At 50.0% G+C, this 16,086-nt stretch overlaps 1 protein-coding gene across 1 annotated transcript in view; it reads right to left on the bottom strand.

Moving 5' to 3' along the window:
- PIGL (phosphatidylinositol glycan anchor biosynthesis class L) overlaps positions 1–16,086 on the bottom strand; it is a 148,073-nt gene that overhangs the window by 3,011 nt on the left and 128,976 nt on the right. The window contains exon 5 of the mRNA XM_036768606.1: positions 7,262–7,293. Coding sequence (XP_036624501.1) covers positions 7,262–7,293 — 32 coding nt within the window. The remainder of the gene's footprint in view (positions 1–7,261; positions 7,294–16,086) is intronic.

Raw genomic sequence — 16,086 nt, forward strand, 5'->3', positions numbered from 1 at the left:
GTTGAGGGTTTTAACAAAACCAAAATAAGACTTTTTCTTACACAATCTGTATATTAGCAGCAAACTACTTTTGAGGTTTCCATTTTCTGCTGTTTTTAAGATAGCGGAAACAGTATACATTAGCATGGAATGTCAGAGTCCACTCTTTATCCAAATTCTGTGATTTAGGCCTTCCAGTGCAAGGTAATTTATGATACATGTGCTAGCACTCACTCTCCAAAGTGAAAACAAAAAAAAATGCAAAAAGTAATCCTGAAGTCCTGACACAGACTTTCTGGCTTACGAATTTGTTCTCCTTGCTTTAGTCTCACCTCCTTCTTGGTGATATAAACCATGAGTGCTACGCACACATGTAAATTCGGCAGTTAAAAGTAGGATGCCTTAATCTTTGACTATCAATGACCATTAACACCGAAGAAAGTTACTTGAGCAGCCCTTGGTCCCAAAATTTTAATAGTAGTGATTAGTTATGACAGCAGTGAGTTTAATGGAACGTTTTTTGAGTTGGTGGTATTACATGCTGATAAACAGGTATTTAAATGAGGTATGTCCTCTTCTGTGTATATATGAAATTTTCTTTTATTCATAAAGGCTAAGGTGTATGCTATATATTTTTGGCACTTTTGCAGGTGATATACATGCACCGTCATCTGCTAGATAATGAAAAAAAAATGGAAAAGCAATATGGCAGTTCTTATTGGATTAGTTAAATATTATATAGTCACCAAAATTTCCAAAAACCCACTCAGAAACCAAATGCCAGGTTGTCCAGTTGGCTGCTAATACTTTTTTTTCTGGGAGACAGGGGTGGGGGGTGAATCCAAACTTTTTGAGGATCTAGCGGGCCATGTGTGGCCTCAAAGCCACCGGTTCCCCACCTCTGTGATGAACATCTGGGCCCGTACTACCAGTGGTAAGTCACAGAACCTCCCTGGTACTTAGTTTTCCCCACTATAAAAATGGAAGGGTCTCTTCCAGCCCCAAATGCCATAGCTCCTCCCAGATCAGTCATGAAATGCAGTAGAAGCAGGCAGCCGCTCAGTGATGCATTCACATGAAAATAAGGGCTAAGGTTTATATCGAGTCTTGGGGTTGGCAGCTCGCTTTCCATATGCTCTCTCTAGTTTGATCTTCCCAAACTGCTTCTGTTTCTCCCTCCCTGTTACAAATGTTCTGCATCATGCTTCCCCTGACTCCTTCTCTCCTGGACTTGTTAATATACAGGGCAAGCCCACTGCCCATTCCATTTACCCAGGGATTCCCAGCTGCCCACCTGCCAGACCAGAGCAGCTTCTAGGAAGACCTAGCCTGGTTGCTCTTGCTTTTTGCCTAAACTTTGGGCACTTATGTGGAGGGATCCAAGGGGGCTGGACTAGAATCTTAGGAATTCTTAACCTGCAGACCTTGAATCTGTTTATTTTGATAACTATTTCCACGTAATTGGTTTCCTTCCTAACCCTAAGAGTTTTATCTTACTCATTTAAGCACATGATTCTGAGAAGGGGTCGCTGGTGGCCAAAGGGGCCAATACAAAGGTTAAGAGACCCCTGCCCTAGGCGCTCCCTAAGGGCAGCTCTGATCTCCCCAGGATGCTGCCATCGGAGCTTTGGGAATGCTCTCAAACAGTCCCCATCAGGAGGCTGAGAACCCCGAACTGGGGGGCGGGGCGGGGGGCGGGGAGAAGTCTGGATGATCCGGCAGGCCCAACCCTGCCTTGGGAATGGGAAGGGAGGCTTAGCACCAAGGCGAAGGTCACCAAGCCCATGCCCTCCCAGAAGCGGGCTGCAGTAAAGGTCTGTGAGCGGTAGATGGCGCTGAGCGCTGCTCCCTCATGGACAGCCGACCACGTGTGCCCAGCCTGGGGTAGGCAGGAGGCACATGGTCTCTCCTCTCTGGGGCAGGCTTGGGAGTTGGCACTTCTCAGATCAGAGACCTCGGCAGAGCTGCTGGGATTTGGGGTCCTGGGCAGGGGGCAGGGGCTGCTATGCCGGGAGTGGGATTTGGGGGGTGGGCTCGGAGCCAGCCTCAATTTTAAAGTTGAATTATTATTCTTATTTTTATAAGATTTGTATCTATATGAGATAGATATTCATATATATGATAAGTATTTATATATAAGATTTTTATAAGATACCCTTATTACTTAAAGTTGGATTATTCTTTGATATAAGGGATGACTGCAACGGGGAAGAGGAGACACAGAGGGGGAAATCCAGGCCAGGTAAGAACTGAGGATGTCAATAAAACAATAAAATCTATTCTTTAAAAAGTTTCAAGGATACCTTTGGTTTTGCCCCCCCCCCCCCAGTCACTTCCCCTTAAGCCCCCCACCACAGCTGCTTCTTTCTAAGAACTGTAAGAGAAACCACCTCCTCTGTGCCAGGATGTTGCTGTTCCTGCTGCAGGATCCTGCAGCATCTCCGCTGACGGGAGCTGAGAGCTCGTTACTTCCAATGGTAGCTGGACTGCAGACAAGGAGACTGAGGCAGACTGGCCCAGGGTCACACAGGGCCGAATCTCAGGCTGGATCCGAATTCAGGACTTCCTGCCCTCACCATGGAGCTGCCTCATTTTTCATAGGAGGAAACTGAGGCTCAGAGAAGCCTGTGTTTATTTCACATGCTCTTCCCGCCCTGTGAGTTCCTTCTTATTAGCCTCATTTTACAGATGGAGACATCCTCAGAGAGGCTGAGTTACTTGCCTAGAGTCACATAGCCAGCATATGTCTGAGGTGGGCTTCAGACCCCCCTCTTCTGTGTTGGCTGGAGGTTGGGACGGAACTAGAGCCTGGGCTTCGTGAGTCCCCAGAGTCCCTTCTGTTACAAGCATACAGGGTCTCCATAAAAGATGGGCTATCTCCTCTTCGATGTTGTTCCGCAGCTCAGTCGAAATGGCCCCCAGACCCTCTTTAGTGGGGAGAGGAACCATGAAGAGTCAGAGCTGGAACAGACCCCACCATCTTTATTTTACAGATGAGGAAGCTGAGGCCCAGGGGTTGGAACCCAGGTCTTCTGATTCCAAACTCTGCTCTTGTCCCAGGGAGTGTCCTCCCTTCTCTGGTGATTGGCCAGGCTGGCTAAGGCGGGGTAGGGAGGATAAAGTGTGGAGAAGAGTCAGGGCCCAGGGCCTACACGATAGAGCCGCATATGGGCTCTCATCTCTTAATCAGTTTAGTTTATGCCGGCAGACGTGGTGGAGAGAAGGCATGAGCCTGGTGGGGTCTATGAATAGAACATGGGTTGGGGGCAGGGGGAGTTGAGGAGGGGTTTGGGGGAAGCTGAGCAAAGAAAGGAATCTTTGGCTCCCCAGACTCTCTGAAGGCCTCACTCAGCAAGCTGGGAAATAAAGCAGGGAACCCCGGGTGTGTAGGAGAGTGGTCACAGCTACCGTGACCTTTGCAAGAGGGCAGTACAGGAAGAGAGGGCATCTGGAGGCTTCCACGCCACCTTCCAGTAATGCGGCCTTTTAGGGACCAAGAGTGGCCGTGCCATCCTTGGGTAGCCAGGAGATGACCCCTTGTGGTGTGTGTGTGTGTGTGTGTGTGTGTGTGTGTGTGTGTGTGACCTTGGGCAAAGTCGGTGCCTTTCTGGGCCTGCAAGTCTCAGGCTTGCTCTAGGGCAAGGAGGCTACTTCCATCCAGGGTAGGCAGGGTCTAACAGGGTGGAGCTCAGTACTTTGGAACAGCGGATGCCTCCTTCTCTGACCTCTCCAAGGTGAGCCGGCTCACCCAGCGGGTCCATCTGGCTTTGCTGTAAATGATTTATAATTTACGAGGGCACTAGGCTGACATGGGAACGGAGCAGGCACAGGGCTGGGCCATGTTTTCCATATCTCTCCAAGGAAGTATTTGGCCTGCACGCCCCCGTCACTCAGCTCTCATTAAGCCTTTCTGAGCGCCAGCTTCTCAGGCCTGCCCGGTCACATGCCAGCTGGGCAAAACAGCCCAGCCTATATTTGGAAGGGCTTAGTGTAAAGTGCTGCTCCCAAGCCAGAGCCTTCCCAGTGGTTGCTATGTGCAGGCTGAGAGACAGAGATGATGTAATCCCTCCCATCCGCTCAGCTCTCCTCCCCCCGGCTGAGAGCCGCTTAGCCAAGGAGGCTGAGGGGCAGGCACCTGCCCAGCCTAATGTTCAAGTGGGGAGGGGAGAGTCCAGAAACGGAGGACATTCATCTCTGGGCACTGCCAAAGCCAATACCTGGGGCAGCCACATTTGGAGGCCTCCAGAGTTGTGTGGGGGAGGGGGAGAGCTCATCCCACTGAACCGCCTTGTTGTACACAGCAGGATACTGAGGCAGGCCTAGACAGGTAGTGTGATGTAGTGGGAAGGGTGCTGAGTTTGCACTCAGGAAGACTCCGTTTTAGATCCTGCCTAAGATACTGGCTGCTTGACTCTGGGCAAGTCAATAAGCCCCTTTGGGGTCCAGTTTGCTCATCTGCAAAACACAAAGAGGGCCAAGGTTGGCCTTGATGGCTTCTGAGGCCACCTCCAGATGTAGAGACATGATCTTATGTTGTGTGGTCTAAAGACTTGTCCTTCTGATAATGAGGGGCAGAGCCGGGGTAAGGAGCCCACGTATCTGGACCTCTCTCTGGTGCCCAGTCAGGCCAGGATGCCATCCTATGACCCTCCCTTCCCTCATCTTTAAATCCTCAAAACGTGAGAACTGGAAGAGACCATGGAGGTCGTCTGGATCATAATTTCTGTACCTCGTTTGTATCCTGGACCCCTTCGGCAATGTCTGGGGGAGCCTATGGGCCCCTTCTCAGAACCACAGTTTTATATGTATAACATAAAATACATGAGATTATACAGAACACAAATCATTCTGAAGTATTTTTTTAAGGTCATAGTCCTCAGGTTAAGAACCTTGGACCAACCTCTCCCTTTTATGGAGGAGGAAATAGAATCTCTGGGAGGTGAAGTCATTTACCCAAGGCTGCCCAGGTAAAGAGCAGGGAGGCTCCAAGCTGGCTGTTGGCACTCTGGATCAATCAGGTCCCTTTCTTGGGAAATCACTGCCCTTCAGGGGCTGTATCTCCTGACTCCCAAGTTCTTCATTTCTATTTGGAAGGGGAACAACGGGCATCTTCCCCTTGAACAAGCTCCAAACCAGTTTGTCTCAGCCATGCCCCTTTCCCTGGCACCTCTCTATGCCCCAGCAGCCACAGTGATGCCAAGCCTCAGTGAAGCATCTGCTAGAATGTCTGATAGAGCGTAAGGGTTCTTGGTCAGATCTCTGGGTCCCAGACAGACGGTGGATTTCCTAAGCACACTGCCTTGCTCCCAACAGTGTAGTAGGGAGCAACTTCATTTGGTAAGCAAAGGATGTATGTCCTGGATGGGGTGTATGGCCCAGGAGCCTGGTGCCCTCCCTCTGCCATCCTCTTCCTGCCTCCTAATGCACAGTGTGGTGATCTCAGTTACATTCAGGGCTCAGCTAAGACACTTTCCAGCAGTACAATCACAGCACCGTCATCGGAGCTAGGCCAGGAAGGGACCTCACGGGCATCAGGGTCACCCGCTTAATTTGACACAGGGAGATTAGATCCCTGAGGGATTCAGATTCACTGTCTCTGATGCAGTCCACTTTGCTCTGTGACTCTTCAATGTGTCAGAGATCCAAATAGAACTTTTTGTTGACCTGGGTCACACAGGTAATAGGAGACAGGTTGGGGTGTGGGGCAGTGATGGCCTTCGGGTGCTGCATTTGAGCTCATATGCAGCTCAGAGATGATGGTCTTTACCCTCGTAGTCCTGGGGGACCCCGGAAGGAGAGCTCTGGGCAGACATGGAGGCTAAATGGAAATGTGAGCCAGGAAGAAATCCCTGGGCTGCCCTGGCTCTGTTCAGAGGGAGAGAGGCTGTCGCTGAAGAGGACAAGCCCTCCATGCGTCTGGAGGTGCAAGATCTGAGTTTAATGCCCAGCTCTGTTGGTCATTTACTGGCTGCAGGATACAAGAGCTCAGGCTCATGGCTTGGGAGCCAAACAGCCGTGCAGCCTCATCCTAGACATAAGAAACTGAGGCCTAGAGAAGAGAAAGGATTTGCCCAAGATCACAGGGAGGAAGGGGCAGAGCCTGGATTCGAACCCAGAGCCAGTGTCCTTTCCACAAAGTCCTTGAAAGCAAAGATGAATTTTCATTTTAACTTTGTATCCCCAGTGCCTTCCACACAGTAGGTGCCTCACCAACATTTTGTGCCTCAGTTTCTTCTACTTCTGTGAAATGCAGGAGTTGGACTAGACCAGTTTGTCTCAGCCTTGCCCCTTTCCCTGGCACGTCTCTATGCCCCGGCAGCCACAGTGATGCCAAGCTTCGGTGAAGCATCTGCTAGAAAGTCTGCTAGAGCGTAAGGGTTCTGGTCAGATCTCTGGGTCCCAGACAGATGGTGGATTTCCTAAGCACAATGCCTTGGGACTAGACTGGTCCTTCCAGCGGTGACTGAGCCATTCAAGGCCCAAGGGACTTAAAAGAGGACCTGGGGGGGGGGGGTGGATGCTTTGCCCCAGAAGATCCTGACTCCTCCTGGGCAGGGCCCCCTACTCCAAAGAGTGTCTGAGAAGTAGAGCTGGCAGTGCCCACAGTGCCTGGCACGCACGTCACAGGCCTTGCCCTCACCACCCCTGGGGCACAGAGCCTCGAAGCTTTGGTTTCCCTTCCAAGATGCCAGACCTGGGAGGAGGAGGTGAGGCTGACTCAGGGCAAGCTCCCTCCACAGAGCTCACAGCTCGCTCCTCCTCCCTCAGTGTCATATACCAAGCTGAGCATTTCACTTTCCTTTTCTCCTACTTCTTACAACGAGCAATCTTCTCTATCCTGACCCAACAGGCCTGAAATGTGCTCACTGGAGGTTTTGGCTTTGGGTCTAGAAAGCTCTCTGAATCCCAGAGCTCAGCACACAGCTGGGCACAAAATAGGTGCTTAATAAACGCTTGCTGATAGATCGATTTCCAGTCGCCTATTACACTGCAAATGCGTGGAGTCTGGGGCCCAGTGGGTTGCAGGCTCTGCTCTCCCGCCTTTGCTCAGGGTCAATGACCTCTCTGGACTCAGTTTTCTTCCTCTTCCATATGAGGGGACTTATTTCTAAGGTACCTTCCAGGTCCAGCTCTCTCTGATCCTGTCTCAGGATAGGCCCTGGGCCTGCCGAGGAGGCAAATCAGTGAGGGATTCCTTTGATGCATGGCCCCCCGCTCCCGACCCCAGCTGGTGCTCCCAGCTCTCTAGCGGGCTTGAATACAGTGCAGGGAATGACCTTACCTTCGGGTAGTTTGCCTGTGGAATGCAGGAACCTGGAGAAGGAAAGAGAGACAAGGGTAAGCCTTCTCTCTACAAAGACTGATCTTATGTTTCGACAGTGCTCTCCACTTCACACCCGTGATTTCATTGGCCCAGGGATCTCCCAATTACAATCTGTAATCTTAGAGATTTGCCCGTGGTGGTCTGAGACCAAGTGACTTGCCCAGGGTCACACAGCTTGACAAGGCCCTGTCAGAAACAGGACTTGAATCCAATCTTATTGACTTGGAGACCATCTCTCTAACCACCAGGCCATCCCACTGCTCTGTGTATGGCTTTTTGTTTTTAAATCTCTTCCTTTTGTGTAATAATTTATATACATATATTTTAAAAGATGTAATATGGGCACATGATATAGTGGATATGATGGGGTGCTTGGGGGGGGGCCTGTGCTTGGACCCTAATTCTAACATCACATTTCTCCTTGGCCTCTGCTTGGGGGCCTGTGCCTAGACTCCAGTTCCAAAACCACATCCAGCTCTAAAATCACATTTTTCCCTAGCCTCAAAATACTGTTTCAGGCAGTTCCTCTCCAGTTCAAGGGCAACATGCCCTAGCAAAATCCTCATCTCTCCTCCTGGCATGGTAGCCAGCTGCACCTATAGAATTTATTAGTTTGGACTTCCTGTGTACGTGCTGACTGAACTTACTGTGCACTGGGTCATAGAGATAGTCACTACTCACTGGCCTATCATATGCATGCTAGACCTGGACATGTGTGTACTCCCTGACATTCATCTTGTCTAACAAGACATTGGTGGAAGCAGCCTGGATATTTCCAGTCAGCCCCGACTGTTAGTTGACTTAGTGACAAACCACACTTCCATGTAGCGTCCTCACCCCTCCCAGGCTATTTCCCAGTGAACTCTGGGTAAGATGCCTGCACAGTAGATACAAAAAGTGGGTGTTTTAAGAACTAACCACTCCTTAACCACTCCCTAATTCTACCCCAAAACATTAATTAGCATATTTGGCACATTTCACCCCAAAATGTCCTATATAAGATATACCTGTATCCCCTTTTAGATTGAAGGTTCCCTAAGAACTCTTTCCTGCTGAAAAGTATAATAACTGTTTGCCACCTTGACTTAAAGAATGCTTGAGTCCGTGAATTCATTCCAGACAGCCCCTACCCTCTCCTGAACTTGGGTCCTTGAGGGGTATTCCCCCTCAACTATCCAGTCTGGGAACTCCAGTCTTGGGGTTCCTGGACTTCATCTACCTCATCCCTCAACAGATAGAGGATGGCCCCATTGCCAGGGAACCTGGTCCTGCTGCTGACACACTGTGATACTGAGCTCCCAGGCCAGTTTCTGTCTTCTGCCTTTGTGACTTTGCACTGGCCCTTGTCTCTCACCCAGCATCTCCTACCTGTCTTAGCTTCTAGATGCTCATTTTCTTTCAGGCCCCACCAGGAAGCCTTCTCTGAGCCCCCAGATGAAGGAGTTCCCTTCCTCTGCACATTTCCCCAGAGCACCTGGTCTGGATTTCATCTTGGGTCCCATCACTCCCTGTTTATCTATGTGCACATACCTCATCCCTCAAAAGTATGCATGCTCCTTGAGGGGGGAGAAAGGGTCATTTTTTAATTTTTGTTTTCTAAGTACCTAAGGCAAAGAAGGAAGACAGCAGTTTAAATCCTGCCTTTGATGGTCGCTAGCTTTTAACCACCTGCCTCAGCACAGTACAGTTGGAAGAGGATTGACTTTAGTCAGAGGCCAAGGTTCAAATCCCACCTCTGAGGCTTGCGACCCTTGGGCAAGTCCCCCCACCTCCCTAGGCCTCTGCTTCCTCATTTGTCAAACACGGGGGTTTGGTCCTGGTGGCCTCTAGGGTCCCTACCAGCTCTGGCTCGAGCTCTAGAATCTACAGGTTGCAATCTGAGTTGGTGGAGGGTGTTCTCAAACCAGGAGTTCCCTCTGATGATCCATCAATGTGTCCAGGTAGCCCCAGAGCTCAGCATGGTGTCTTGCTCCTAATATTTAATAAATACTTGTTTAACTGACTCTATTGTCACATTTGATTCTCATGAAGAGGGGATGGGTTGGAGAGCAGTGACCTGTTCTGGGGGCCAGCCCTCTCACTGGTCCCCTCCTCACCCTGCCCCAGTGCATAGGAGGCTGCCCTAACCAACAGAGCTCCCATGTAGCATCCTCCTATGGGGGTTTTCCTTATCTCAGTAACTAGGTGTGTGGGAAATCCAAAGGATTTGGATTCATTCGCATACCAGCCCAGAGCCTGCTCTGGCTGAGACTTCATTCATTCCTGTGCCATAGTTAGGGCAAAGGCACCCAAACACACCACCTGTGATTGCTGAACCAATCAGTTCAGCACAGGGAAGGGGTGGAGGCACAGCCAACTGGGCCAGCCTGGGCTGCCTCTCTGCTCTCAGCTCCAGCTGGAGGGAAGCGGGCAGGGCCTGGGCCTGTCCTGTCCTGCCCTGTCCTCACTCTTGGCCACAAGAATGAGGGAGGAGCTGCACCCGGGCAAAACTCGGGGGTGTCTTCTGCCTCCCTTGGGGCCAATGCCAAGGTCAGACAAGATGGCGGATTCACAACAGATCTGGGAAAGTGTAGACTCCTGATGTTGGCGTATACACTCCATCTCTGCTGGTGCTACCAGCAGCCAACAAGGCTCCAGGGAAGGGGACAAAAAGAGAGAGAAAGCATTTCTGGAGAGGCCAGAGGGAAAGAGAAGGCCAGATTGCCCGAGTGTGATCGACTTTAAAGCAGGTTAGGAGCGATCGACCCCCAGAGGCCAGAATCTGAGCTCCAACCATCAGCTGTATGACCCTAGGCAAGTCACTTAGCTGGCTGAGCCACAATCTCTTCATCTCTCAAAGGGGACTGGTAACACTGGGGATTGTGAAGAAGGTGCTTTGTATAATGCTTCAATGTGTTTTCAATACTCTTGGATCTGTGACTGTGTTAGCTCTCTGTGGACAAGAACTGGCCTCCCTCCCTCCTCCAGTCCGCCCTTCACTCAGGATGATCTTCCTAAAGCATGGGTCTGAGCGCATTGCTCCCCTGCTCAGTAAATGTCAATGGCTCCCTATCACCTCCAAGATCAAATGTAAAGTCCTGTTCACTGTTCAAAGCCCTTTGTAGCCTGACTTCCTCTTACCTTTCTAGTCCTCTGACGCCTTCCTCCCCTGACATCTCTGCCTGTGGCACCAGCCTCTATCCCCATCTTCCCCTCCTCGCTTTCTTCAGTCTACCAGCTACATGAAGCCTTTCTGCAACCTCTGGAGGCCAGTGGTGGTCCTCTGTTAAAGACCTCCAATTCACTCCGCCTATGGTTGACTCTCCCATTAGTCAGGGAGCTCCTTGAGGGCAGGGACTGTCTTTGATTTTCTTATACTCCCAGTGCTGAGCCTGGGGGTGCATAGGGTGCTTGTGAGGATCAGATGAGATATGTACAGTAATATATAAAACCTTTCATCTGGTTTGGAAGTTTATAAAACCTGGCATATTGTAGGTGCTTAATAAATGCTTGTTGACTGACTAAGGATCCCCCTCCATAAGGGGAAGCAGTCCCTTCCTAACGCAAATTTTGACCCCTCTATGACTGTTATAGAGAGTCTTTAAGAGTTGCTGTGGTCTAAAGATTTGTCATCCTGCATAGTATAGTAGACAGGGTGTTGGACTTGGAGTCAGGAAAACCTGGGTTCAAATCTTGCCTTAGACACTCGTTTTGTGACCCCAGTAAGTCACTTAATCTATGTTTGCCTTAGTTTGCTCATCTCCAAATGGAGGTGTTGGATTCAATGACCACCGAGGTCCTTGCTATCTCTCTGGTGCTGTGACGATAAACCTCTCAAACTGTGCTAGGCAGACGCTCAGATGGCAGGCATACAGCCACTTCTGGCTTCCCTACTCTGGACCAAGGGTCACCCCACATACCCTGAGGAAACAGGATCTGAGTGGAGAGAAATCTTAACACAACCGTCTAAATAGGAGCTGTTGTAGTTATTGATATCAGTTCTGTGCTGGAAGATGAGGCCCTGAAGGTGTGTGTACATGGGGGTGGGGGAAGGAGAATGCAGAGCAGCCTGGCTGGGAAGCCAGGCTTTTGGGTTACCCAGACCATCCTTATCTAACTGCTCCATCCAATGGCCAGTCAGGGATAAGTGGATCACAGAACACTAGGGTGAGAAGGTGCTATTTAAGGGAACTCTAGCCAGCCAGCTGGGCCCCCTTGGGCTGACTTCCCAATCTGGTTACAAGGTACCACTCTGCATAACTTACGCTTGCAGTCAGTAAGGCCAAGAGAGATGGGGACAAGAGAATGATGAGGGAGCCGAGTCACGGCAGCTGCCGAGCTGTGGAACGGCCAGTGTACTCTGGGATTTCCCAGGGGTGGCTACAAGGATCACCATGAGGAGATGGGAAATGTCCTGACTGGATGGAATGTCCAATCTTGGAACTTGGAACTCTGCCCAAAAGCTGAGCTTGATCGGCCAGTCAATGAGGGCAAACTCACCTCCGATGATTCTGTCTAGCTGGCCACGGCCCATGCCTCCCATCCGTCCATCCCGGCCATCTGCTGATATATCATGGCATTTACACTGCTGCTTTTGGCCCCTTCCCCCTCTACCTCCTAGTCTGGGAGTTGGAATAGATCGATGTTACCACTGGTTTTGGGAAGGGGGTGACAATCAATGGCCCTGCTGTCCCATTCTTTGTCTCTGTGACTCCCCAAACCATCCCTCCTCTGTAACTATTGTCTCTATAAGAATATAGGCACCTTACTGGTAGGGACTGTTTCTTCTTTGTCTATGAATCCTAATGTCTAGAATAGTGCTTGGCACATAGTAGGCACTTAATTATTTCTCATTCATTCACTCATTGGTCACAGAGAAAAGAGGAAGAAACATTCTCCTCCTCAGGAGAGGGGTCACGGTGGGAGGAACGACAGCGTAGGATAGTACATCCTTTGTCGCAGCCTTTATTGGTTGGCTTTTGCTCAATTTTTTTTTTCTACAAAGAAGGAAACAATAAGTAAATGTATATTGGGAAAAGATTTTGATGTTTAAAAGGTATAAATAAAAGTTATTAATTGGGAAAAAACAAAATGTAAATTGAAGGGGAAAAAGACCTAATGCACCTGCTCTCTGTGACTCGTAGGGGAGGTTATTTATTGTTGGGCAGGGCATTGTGTCTACACCTGGGCCCGGCCCCTGTGGGCTCTTTAATTCCTGGCTGAGTACATCCTTTCAACCCTTGGTTATATGGTGCAGTTGATAGAGCACTTGACTGGAAGATCTGAGTTCAAATCCTTCCTTAGATACTCACTGGCTGTGAGATCCTGGGTTTGTCACTTAAAGCTCTCCCAGTCTGTATCCTCATTTGTAAAATGGGGATAATGATAGTGACTGCCTCACAATGGTTGTGAAAATCAAATGAAATATAAATGTAAAGTAACTTATAGGAAACCTCTAAGGTTAGCCGTTATTTTCACATGATGGAGGACTATTGTAACTCTCCACTGGGAATGTCCTTCCCTATCTGACAGGGGACTCCTTAACCTGCCCCCGGACCCACCATTCCATCCCCTTCCCTACTAACCTCTCCTTCCGGCCCCAGGAAGGGCCGAGAGCTGCGTCTGGAGAGCGCTGCCTCCTTCCTGCTTTCTGCAGGCCACACACGCTAATAAGAGCTTTCCCAAACCAATCCTTCTCCAGGGCCCTTGGAACTCTTTCTTGGAGAAGCTCCAACTGGGGGAGAGGGGGCTGTTCTCCTTGTTTTCACTTCGGCAATCAGTATTTAGACGCTCTTGTTGGCCATGACTTGGGAAGGGGCGGGGGGGCGGGAATGGAATCATGCTGGCCTCTAGCCATTGAGCGAAAGCTTAAAACTGATGCTCGTTAGCCGTTTTATAAAGCTGGCTTCATCGCCAAACTGGCAACACTGGCCCTATGCAAGATCACAGGACATAGAATCTCGTGTTGTTGAATCGTCTCGGTCGTGTCCGACCCTTCGTGACTCCATTTGGGGTTTTCTCGGCAAAGAGACTGGAGGGGTTTGCCATTTCCTTCTCCAGCTCATTTGACAGATGAGGAAACTGAGGCAAACCGGGTGAAGTGACTTGCCCAGGGTCACACAGCCAGGAAGTGTCTGAGGCCCAATGCTGTATGTACTACGGTGCCACCTGCTGCCTCAGACATAGAGTCTAGGTCCCCCATTCCACAGAGGAGAAAGCTGAGGCTCAGAAAGGGGGGCAGCTGGCTCCAGCTCACAAAGATAATGGGCAGCAAGGGCGGGTTTAGGATGGCAGGATCTTAGAGCTGGAAGGGATCTCAAAGGTCACCTAATCCAACTCTCTTACAGAAAAGGTGACTTGCCCAACATCAGAGAAGCTGGATTTGAATCCAGGTCCTTGGACTCCAAAACCAATAACTAAGGGAAGGGTGGCCATTCCCTTCCCTCACCCAACACCCTGCACTTCCCAGGGCAGACCGAGGGTGATGATGTTTCTCACACTCAAGATTGTAAGAACAATCAGCGTCTTCCCCAAGGAAGGATGTCTTCCAGCCAACAGACCTTTCTGGTCTAGAAGGGAAGCAGAAGATCAGTTTGTGAAATCTGAGGAGGACGAGCGCTGGAGACCTTTGACCTCACCCCAAGATGTAGTCAGTCAGCCAGAAGTCCCTATTCTCTTGCCATTACCTGGTACATTGTCCTGTGGAACGATAACTAGCCTTGGCTGCACTGGTTTCCTTTCTAGGGAAGTCCTGAGTTTGTTCCAGACTGTTCAGTGGGGCTGCCAAGGCCGTCTCTGGCCTCCCCCCCCTTAGATAACTGACCTCGGGCCTTGTGCTTCCTCATCTTGGGGATTTTATGCCATGTTTTCCCCCATATCAGAATCATGGAACATTAGGCTGGAGGGAACTTTAGGAAGCCCTTAGTTTAGCCCCTCATTTTACACAGGAAGAACTGAGTCCAGGGAAGGGAAATAACATGCCCAAAGCCACACCACTAGTTAGTGGAGGAGTCAGGTCTTCCAATTCCCAGGCCAAGGCTCTTTCCAGTACTGTGCTTGCTGCCCCTTTCCAGGTCTGTTCTTTGGCTCCACCTTGTAATACTCTGCCCACTGCTCCTCTATAATCCAGGACCACTGTCTGTTTCAAGGCCCAACTTCAAATTCACTTGGCCTAGGAAGCTCTTCCTGGTTAACTGTGCCCCAGCTCTGTATCCCTTCAACATTCAGGCATTTGGCTCTGATCCACCCAATCTCCTCTTGTTGAGAGATATCATCCCGTACATTTTTATCAGCAGCTTTTTTTTCTTTAACAAGGTCTGTGATGTTATCGGTATGGGGCACCCCCAGTGTGGACATTACCTCCACTGAGGCAGACTGGCACCTATTCTTCATTTAATTGCCTCAGACAGTTGCCTGCGAGTCACAGGAGGCTGTGGAAGAGTCACCCAGCTAGAGACAGCACCCGAGTCCCAGTCAGCCTGACGCTGAAGCTGGCTCTACCCATTACTCCATGCTACGGAAGCTGCTTTTTACAGGAGCTGTGTCATGTTTCTTTTGTTTCCTTCTCCTTAGCTCCTCAGCAGCTCCCATGGTGTCCCTTCCCAGGGCTCCCAACAGGCTCTAAGAAATGTGCTCATTAACTTGAAGGCTTCAATGGCGATGGTATTAATGAAGCATTTCAGCAAAAACAACTAAGAATCTTCATTTGTAGGGAGACTTGGGTTGGAGAGAAAAACAGCATTGTCTGGTCATGCTATTTCCAGGATATCCCACATTACCCCTCTGGTCCTTCAATCCGGTGGAAGTGCAGGACTGGAGAAGAGGGGCCCATTGTCTTCCACGATGCAGCCTCCTCTCTGCCCAATTAATCCACCATCAATGCTTACAAGGAAGAGAGAAGCCTGTCTGGCAGAAACCTGAGGGACCATGAAGTGGGCGGAGGCTCTCCACATGTCCAACACATACACACACATACACATGCACATGCATGTACACACACATATGCACCCACGTACACACATACATCCCTCCTCCACCTCATTTTGGAGCCAGTATTTGGAGCTTCTCTCTCTTGCCTCCTCTTTCTTTTTCTCAGGCTACAATGTATCAGGGACAGAGTTTGCTGCATTGGCGCCTTAGGCTTCCTTGCTATCCTGTGCTGGCAATGCTCGATGCTCTGCGCTGATCCGGGTCTATCCAGGCAGTTGGTGACCCAGTTTGGGCGTATTCCAGGTCAGGGACTGTGGTCTAGTGTTCAAACTCCTGACTGTTTTTCTCCATAGCCTGGGGGATCTAGAGGAGAAGTCAGGTCCCTGGACTCATGTGGGATGAGCCTGGTGATACACCAATCAGTTGTGATGGTGTGTGTGTGTGTGTGTGTGTGTGTGTGTGTGTGTGTGTGTGTGTCTTTGCGTGTATGTGGGTGTGCATGTGTGTGTGTGTGTGCGCGCGCGCGCGTGAGTGCACATACACAGGAACCTTTTGTCATTTAGAAGCCTCAAATGAGGTATTCAGAAGGGTGTATGTATTCCCATTATCATCAGGAGAATAGTACTGCTCTTCAGCCCACCTGCCCCAGGGAAGGAGGGCTGCCCGCCAAAGTTGTTGCTGGGGGGAGATGAGAGAATGAACTCAAAATTAATATAAGCCACAGGAATTATTCAAGATCATCTATACCCAGGGTCTTAACCATTTTGGTGCATGGGGTTGCAAAGGAAGCCAGTGCTATTGAACTATGTTATCAAAGTACCCCAGGTTACAAGCCCCTGGCCTGGACCACTCCTCTCATCCGACGGAAGAGAGCT

Source organism: Trichosurus vulpecula, chromosome 7 (assembly GCF_011100635.1).
Source record: "Trichosurus vulpecula isolate mTriVul1 chromosome 7, mTriVul1.pri, whole genome shotgun sequence".
Lineage (NCBI taxonomy): Eukaryota > Metazoa > Chordata > Mammalia > Diprotodontia > Phalangeridae > Trichosurus > Trichosurus vulpecula.